The 8,635-nt window shown below is 37.8% G+C and overlaps 1 protein-coding gene across 1 annotated transcript; it reads left to right on the top strand.

Moving 5' to 3' along the window:
* The first annotated feature begins 2,399 nt into the window (after positions 1 to 2,399).
* On the top strand, positions 2,400 to 3,206 carry LOC107813166 (uncharacterized). The gene is made up of 2 exons (XM_016638390.1): positions 2,400 to 2,760; positions 2,869 to 3,206. Exons 1-2 carry the CDS (start codon positions 2,400 to 2,402, stop codon positions 3,204 to 3,206), a joined length of 699 nt encoding a protein of 232 aa, XP_016493876.1.
* Positions 3,207 to 8,635: the final 5,429 nt, after the last annotated feature.

Here is an 8,635-nt window from a genome sequence, read left to right as displayed (position 1 = left end):
AGAACGAATGAGTTTGGATATCTCATGGAACTAACTATTCCATCTTCTATATATAGGATAACTAATTCCACCATTTTAGTATAAAATTATCATGTCACTAGCTAATATCCACACGCTACAACTAAACATGGGATAAATACAATCTTATATTCTATTCCAGAATTAGTATCCTTATTCCAATAAGCAAAAAACCCTTGATAGTACATTTTTTAGGGATTATTTAGTTAATTAAGAAAATTAATCGAGCGAAGCTCCGACAGGTTGTAATTGTGCATGTTATTATCAATGCTTGATAAAGCAAAATCAAAGACTCCTTTATAAGTCCCTTTCTTTCTTACTTCTTTGTCTTGTGTGAAAGACAAGAGTCACATATTAATTAGGAAGGGCTCTTGTATTGGGAAAAATTAAGTTTATATATGGAATTCATTATAAAATGACACGTCATGACACGTGGACCAGTCAAAGAGGGATAGGTGATGAAGAATAATCAAAGAGGCATGAGCTTCAACAGGCACGGGAAGATGTTCAGGGAAAAAGCAAGGAGGATAGGCGCTCGAACCTCTTTATGATGGAAGGGAATGAATCCGATAGTAAATAAGGTATAGAAACGTACTTGGGCATTAAATACGGGAAATGTTAAGGAATTTGTATTGAATCAAATACAATTGCTGATTGTAACGTTACATTAAAAGTCATTAAATGTCATTAATTGACAATAATCGCTCAATTATGGTAGAAACGAAATGTATTACCTAGAAATAGCTATAAAAGGAGAAGACTGATCATTTGTAAAGACACGAAATATCATCGGAATATACTAATTTATTTTGCTTTCTTCTGTTCATCTTATTATTATCAAAGTCAATTTCTTTTATTCATTCTATACTTGATTATCAGTAACCCGAGTTCTTCTAAAATAAAGTTTTGACCAAAATTCCTATTTTTGGTTAAATAAATTGGTTCAGTTACCTGGAATCTGATAATCGTTTACTTTCTTAATCAAATTCTTTCATCAAAAAACTTACCATGTCAAATAACAACGACAACAACCAACAAGATCCTCAACATCAGGAGAATAATGCGGGTGACAGGACCCCGCTTCCCTCACCGCGTGATTCACAACGTCAGTCACGAGAAGGAACTCCAGATGGCTCTGAAACAAATAATGGGGTTGCAAATCAAAACGGATTCGAGGCAAATCAAAATGCTGGAGTTGCGAACGAACAAGCACTCGATGACGCCTTAAAAAATCTCATTGATCAACAAGTCTGCAATGCTCTCCGAGCTTTTACCAGCCAATTGCCAGTTGCACCACCAACACCAACCTCGAATCAGAATACTTTGGAAAACCCACATTTCGGGCTCGTTAACTCAGGCACTGGTGGAACTCCAAGCGAGTCTCGCGATGGTGAACCAAGTAACATAGTTAATTCTGATTTACAAAATTTAGTTCTAACTTTGCAGAAACAGCTCAAGGAGCAAATCGATCGCATAGAGCAAATACCTGGAGTGCCACCTGTAATCAAAGGAATAGACATAGATAAGTACTCACAACAACCATGGAAGCCTAATGCTGCTTCGGTGCCGATCCCGAAGAAGTTCAAAATGCCTGATATTCCAAAGTATGATGGCACAACTGATCCACGAGACCACGTGACTGCATTCACAACTGGCGTGAAAGGCAACAATTTAACCAAACAAGAAATTGAATCAGTATTGGTCAAGAAATTCGGTGAAACACTCACCAAGGGAGCATTAACATGGTATTCCCTCTTACCCGAAAATTCTATAAATTCTTTTGCTGAGCTTGCAGATTCTTTTATCAAAGCGCATTCAGGAGCTCAAAAAGTTGAAAAAGGAATGGAATATAGTTTCAAAATCAAGCAAGGAGATTCAGAGTTGCTTAGAGAGTTTGTGGATAGGTTCCAGCATGAAAGAATGACGTTACCACGCGTACCTAATAACTGGGCAGCTATGGCTTTTGCCAGTAATTTGAATGAGAAAAGCTCAGAAGCTACGAGACGACTCAAAGAAAGTCAGCGTGAATTTCCAGCAACAACCTGGAATGATGTTTACAATAGATAGAGCACGAAGCTGAGGATAGAAGAAGACATTATCTCCCGAACTTAGAAAGAGGAGAAGGTGAGTTCGAGACATTCAGAAACCGAAAAAAGGTCCGGTAAAAATAGATACGAACCATATATGGGCCCAGCACGATCAAAGCAGGATAATTCAAGGTATGATCATAGATCGAGGAATAGAGAGTCGGGTTCATCATCAAGGTTTGGGAACGATCGAAACACACAAGAGATGCGAGATGATGATAGGAACTTGAAGGCAAGATTTGGCGGTACAATTTTAATGTCAGCACTTCAGAGTTAGTAGTGGTATTAAGAGGCATGGGTGATAAGGTGCGGTGGCCAAAAGAAATGAGATCAAATCCAAATAGGCGCAATCCTAATCACTGGTGCGAATTTCACAATGATCATGGTCATAAAACGGCAAATTGTAGATTGCTACAAGGTGAAGTTGACCATCTATTAAAGCAAGGGTATCTCACCAAATTATTCAGTGAGAAAAGTAAGCAAGCATACATGAAGAAAAGTCAGGAGCCCCCTAAACCTCCTTCTCCCAAAAGGACCGTCAATAGTATAAGCGGGGGCGAAGAAATCAATGGCGTGACATATACAGCAGCCAATAAAATTTCTAAAGTTACAATTACCCACGGGAAGCGGGTCCGACATGTTTTGGAGGAAGAAAGTATTACATTTGATGATGTGTATGGCGTGTTAACTCCACATAACGATGCACTGGTAATATCTCTACTTGTACATGATTCTCATGTGAAATGAGTTTTGATTGATCCAGGTAGTTCTGTGAACATTATTCTGCTAAGAGTACTAAACGAGATGCAAGCTAAAGATAAACTAGTACCAAAGGCTCATACTTTGTCTGGATTCGACAATTCAAGAGTTGTGACAAAAGGGGAGCTAACACTTACTACATTCGCAGAAGAGGTTGTCAAAGATACGAAATTTCAGGTGGTAGAGATGGAAATGGCTTACAATATGATTCTTGGGAGACCATGGATCCATGAGATGGATGTCGTTTCGTCTACCTTACATCAAGTTATTAATTTCCATCACCATAGGGAATATGTCAAATCCGTGGGGATCAACAGACATCAAGGAGTATCAACTCTGTAGCAGATTCAAATACGAGAAACGAAGAAAAATAGCAATTATAGAATCCAGTTGAAGATACCACAACACAAGCCTCAATTGAACAAGGGCGAATAGATGTGGACTCAAGGCCCGATTCCATTCAAGAACCAGAGGAAAATAAAAATATCAAAACAACGATTGAAGAACTGGAGGTTATAGAGTTATTTACATAATGGCCTGAAAGGAAAGTCTACGTTGGGGTGAACCTAAGCCACAACATAAAAGGTAAATTGATTGAATTTTTAAAAACTAATGTGGGTTGTTTACCTGGTCTCATTCTGATATGACGGGAATACCACCGGAAGTAATGACTCACACGTTAAATGAAGACCCATCGTATCTACCCGTCAAACAAAATAAGAGAAAGCAGGGGACTTTCAAAAATCAGGTGATTCAAGATGAGGTTCAGAAACTATTAAAAATTGGGTCTATCCGCGAGATAAAGTATCCTAATTGGTTAGTCAATACTGTTGTAGTACTGAAAAAGAATGGCAAATGGCAAGTTTGTGTAGATTACGCAGACGTTAACAAAGCTTATCCTAATGATTTTCTTCCATTACCACATATAGATCAACTGATTGATGCTACTGTAGGACATGAATTGTTAAGCTTTTTAGATGCGTATTCATGGTATAACCAGATCAAAGTGGATCCCCTAGATGAAGAAAAAACTTCATTTATAACAAACAAGGGGACTTACTGTTATAAAGTAATGTCTTTTGGTCTCAAAAACGCTGGTGCAACGTATCAAAGATTGGTGACCAAAATGTTCCAAGAACATTTAGGATAAACTATGGAGGTCTACATAGATGATACGCTCGTTAAATCTCAACAATCAGGGGATCATATATCGCACTTGTCTGATACATTTCAGATCTTACGAAAATTCAATATAAAGCTAAATCCCGAGAAATGTGCATTCGGCGTTTCATCAGGTAAGTTTTTGGGTTTTCTTGTTTCTAACTGTGGTATTGAAGTAAATCCTGTACAGATTAAAGCCATTGAAGAAATTCCTGACATGCTTACAAGTAAAAAAAAGTGCAGAGACTGACAGGAAGAATTGCAGCCTTGGGGAGATTTATTTCCAAGTCATCAGAAAAATATTTAAAATTCTTTTCAGCTCTTAAAAAGCAAGATCAGTTTGAATGGACCGAGGAGTGTCGACAAACACTCAAAAACTTGAAGACATACTTGTCAAATCCGCCGTTACTCGTAAAACCAAAGGTTGGGGAAAGATTGTTCATCTATCTAGCCGTGTCAGAAGTAGCGGTGAGTGCGGTTTTAGTTCGTGAAGACCAAGGTAAACAGTCTCCAATTTATTATGTTATCAAATCATTATTAGATGCGGAGATGCGGTATCCTCAATTAGAAAATCTTGCATTTTCACTAATCATAGCATCTAGGAAACTAAGGCCTTATTTTCAATGCCACCATATTTCCGTAGTAACTGCTTATCTATTACGCAATATATTACACAAGCATGAGTTATCAGGTATGTTAGCCAAATGGGCTATAGAATTAAGTGAATATGACATCACATATCAGCCCAGAACCGCAATAAAATCTCAGGTGTTAACAAATGTTTTGGCTGATTTTAGCCAAGGGATGCAATTAGAAGCAAAAAAGAATTACAGGTGTTCAACGGGTCTAATCCAGGGATTTGGACCTTATTTACTGATGGCTCATCTAATGTGAATGGGGCAGGTTTAGGAATTGTTTTGGTACCACCTACGGGTGAAACCATTCGGCAGGCCATAAAATGTCATTCTATAACTAATAATGAGGCAGAGTATGAAGCTGTGATTGCAGGTTTAGAACGGGCACGAGAACTCGGCATTAATTAGATTGTAATCAAAAGCTATTCGCAGCTTGTAGTTAACCAAATGCTGGGGACTTATATATCCAGGGAAGCACGAATACAGCAGTACTTAGAAAAGGTATGGGACCTAATTAGACAATTCCAAACTTGGAAAGTTACGCAATACTAAGAGATGAAAATGTCGAGGCATACTCCCTAGCCAATCTCGCATCTACGGCAGACGTGACGAGCAATGAAAATGCCTCCGTAATTCATTTGTTTCATTTAGTACTCGATCCAGACAAAAATGAGGTAAATTTTAATAACTTAACTTGGGATGAAGGAACGAGATTGTTGCTTTTTTCCAGTATGGTACCGTCCCTAAAGACAAGAAAAAAACTCACGTGCTTCGAAAAAAGGCTGCTTGATATTGTTTAAAGCAAGGCAATCTTTATCGAAAAATGTTCGGTGGACCCTTAGCAAGATGCCTCGGGCCTTCTCAAACGGAATATGTAAGGAGAGAGATACACTAGGGGCATTGTGGAAATCACGCAGGAGGAAGATCACTGGTAAGAACCATGATTAGAGCAGGCTATTATTGGCCTAAAATGGAAGAGGAAGCGGAAACTTTCGTGGCTAAATATGATAAATGCCAAAGATATGGTAATAACATGCATTGACCTGCGGAGTTGTTACATCCGGTTGCTGCATCATGGCCTTTTATAAAATGGGGGATGGATATCGTGGGTCCTCTACTACAAGCAAAAGGCAAGGTAAAATTCTTGCTTGCACTCACTGACTACTTTACTAAATGGGTAGAAGCATGAGCATTTAAACAGGTACGAGAAAAAGAAGTCAGAGATTTCATCTGGCAAAATATCATATGTCGATTCGGTGTACCAAAGGAAATCGTGTGTGATAATGGCCCGCAATTTATAGGCGCACAAATCACGGAATTTTTTCAAAGTTGGCAGATTAAAAGGATTACTTCAACACTTTATCATCCGGTGGGTAACGGACAAGCTGAATCGACAAATAAAGTCATTATCAACAATTTGAAGAAACGATTGGAAGAATCCAAAGGTAATTTGCCAAAATTGCTACCTGGTGTTTTATGGACATACCGCACCACAGCAAAAACAAGTATGGGTGAAACGCCATTCTCATTGGTGTACGAAGCTAAAGCCTTAATTCCAGTTGAGATAGGGGAGCCAAGCACAAGGTACACGCAGGCGTCAGAGGAATCCAATGAAGAAGAAATGCACATAAAACTTGATCTACTTGAAGGAAAAAGGGAAGCTGCATTAATAAGAATGGCAGCACAAAAACAAGTCATAGAATGATATTACAATCGGAAGGCACGTCTAAGATACTTCAAGATTGGGGACTTCGTACTCAAAAAAGTTTTTCAATCCACAAAGGCGGCTAATGCGGGAAAATTAAGTCCAACTTGAGAAGGACCTTACAAGATTCATGGTATCGCGGGGAAAGGAGCATACGAACTGGAAACAATGGATGGCAAGATATTACCTTCACATTGTAATGTCGTTCACCTAAAGAGATACTATTTCTAAGGAGTACCCACGTTTAGGTATCCTCGTTTTAAAATTTTATTTTTGAATTGTTAAAATTTTACTAACGATTTTACATGATAGGCAAAAAACTAACCCGTACTAAATGATGAATCATGACCTACAAGGCACGTGGAATAGATTAAAATTCCCGGTCTAGGGTTAAAACTATTCAGATAGAAATTGAGACGGGATAAGCAGTCTTCATCTATAATCGTACCTCCGAGTCCTATATGTTTTATTCCTTTACAGGAAAAGGACCAAATAAGACGAGTAATCAAGTGCTCGAGACTTCATACTTCAAAGCTCAAATACTTGGGGGACTATATAATATATATAGACATATGTATAAAGAAGGCAAAGAAGATTGGGAAATAATCAAAGTTCAAGCCTGAAAAGTTTACTCATTAAATGAGTCAAATGCTGAGCAAAGTTACGAGCTAAGGCCAAAGAAAAACCTTAGCATAGTTAGATTAAAGACAATATACTGAAACGGGTTATAAATAAAAACCTTGTGTTTATTTTCTTTTTTGAAATCTGTTGTAAGGAAAACAGTTACAAAGAAGTTATAGAAGTTATTTAAATACATGTAAAGTGTTATTTAAAACTTGACAAAGTTCAAAATAAAAACATGTCAAAGTTATTTCAAGAAACATGTGTATTCCTATTTCTTTTATCGTACATTAACACCAGTATGAAGTTGAGACGTCTTCTTCATTAAGTGTCGAATATAAAAGGGCCCTCTATTATAAAATTCATAATTTATTTAGACATTCATGGAGTTAAAAAAGCATTTTGCAAAATAAAAGTGCAAACTATTGAATAAGTCCTTAAAATATAAAGGCAAGAATGAGCAAAACAGAAGTTCAAAAATAACTACAAAAACTTCTTAATATTAAAAAGTTTGAGTATGAACTTAGCCATAAGAGTTACATATACAAAATACCCCGAAAAAGGTTTGGGGACTTGATGTTTTCAACAAACCCTCAAATAGGACCAAGGGTTGCAACCACATTCCACTAAAAAAAAGAAAAAGGGAGTCACATATCATTAACTCGTCACTGAGGAGTTGAAAAAGGAACCAAAGCAGGGTCATCAGCAGCAGCAGGCTCAACTTGACTTGAAGGAGTTGGAACATTCACCGTACCCATATCATCTTCAACATTGCCAGAAGCTTCAACCACGAGAGAAGGAAAGTCTTGGCTCTGCTGAATCTTTTCAATAGTTTCTCTTATTTTGGCTAACTCAGCTTCCAAGTTAAAATTCTCCTGGCTAACTTCTAAAAGGGTATCATGGCGAGTATTTAAAAACACCCAACTTACTTCAATTGCGGTTTTGTCTTCAAGAATCTCGTAATCTCTCTCCCAGTCAGCAATTTCACTTTTAAGATTTTCATTCTCAACCAAGGAAGAATCATAAGAAGTTTGAAGCGAAGCATGTGAACTTTCTAAGGAACGAACCTTATCAGAAGATTCCCAGAGGTCTTCTTGAGTCTGAGTCTGAGTTTGCACAAGTTCACCGGCATACGCTTCTTTCTCACTTAAAAAAGCCTTCAACTCTGTGATTTCTTCACTAGCCTTTGAGAGTTGCTCGGAAAAAGAAGTTTCAAGAAGATTTTTGTCCTTACCAACTTGATTTGAGGAAGTTCTTTCAACCGCCAATTCCGTAGTTAAAACCCTCAACTGCTGCTCTAAGGTGCGCTTGTTCTCTTCTAACACTTCTATGTCAATTTGAAGGCTTTCTTATTGTTCTCTCTAGTTATCTGCTTCAACTTGATACTCATGAATTAGTTGCTCCATGTGGGAAACCCTCTTCATCATTTCTGTACCAATGAGGTTGATCTAAAAAAGGGAGGAAAAGGTAAGAACCTTAATAAAAAGGAGTAGCAAATCATTAAAAAGGAATACCTTTAGTGATGACTATGTCGTTTATCCAAGTTAAAGAGTTGTGGCTCTCAAGCTTGGCTCTCTCGATTGGACCAATTAGAAACTTCAACCACACGTCAACCCCACCTAATTTCCTCAAAAGATTACCATCGGCAA

The sequence above is a fragment of the Nicotiana tabacum genome, chromosome 22, assembly GCF_000715075.1.
Source record: "Nicotiana tabacum cultivar K326 chromosome 22, ASM71507v2, whole genome shotgun sequence".
NCBI classification, from domain to species: domain Eukaryota; kingdom Viridiplantae; phylum Streptophyta; class Magnoliopsida; order Solanales; family Solanaceae; genus Nicotiana; species Nicotiana tabacum.
Note: the sequence above shows the minus strand (reverse complement) of the source record. Positions and strands in the feature narration are given on the sequence as shown.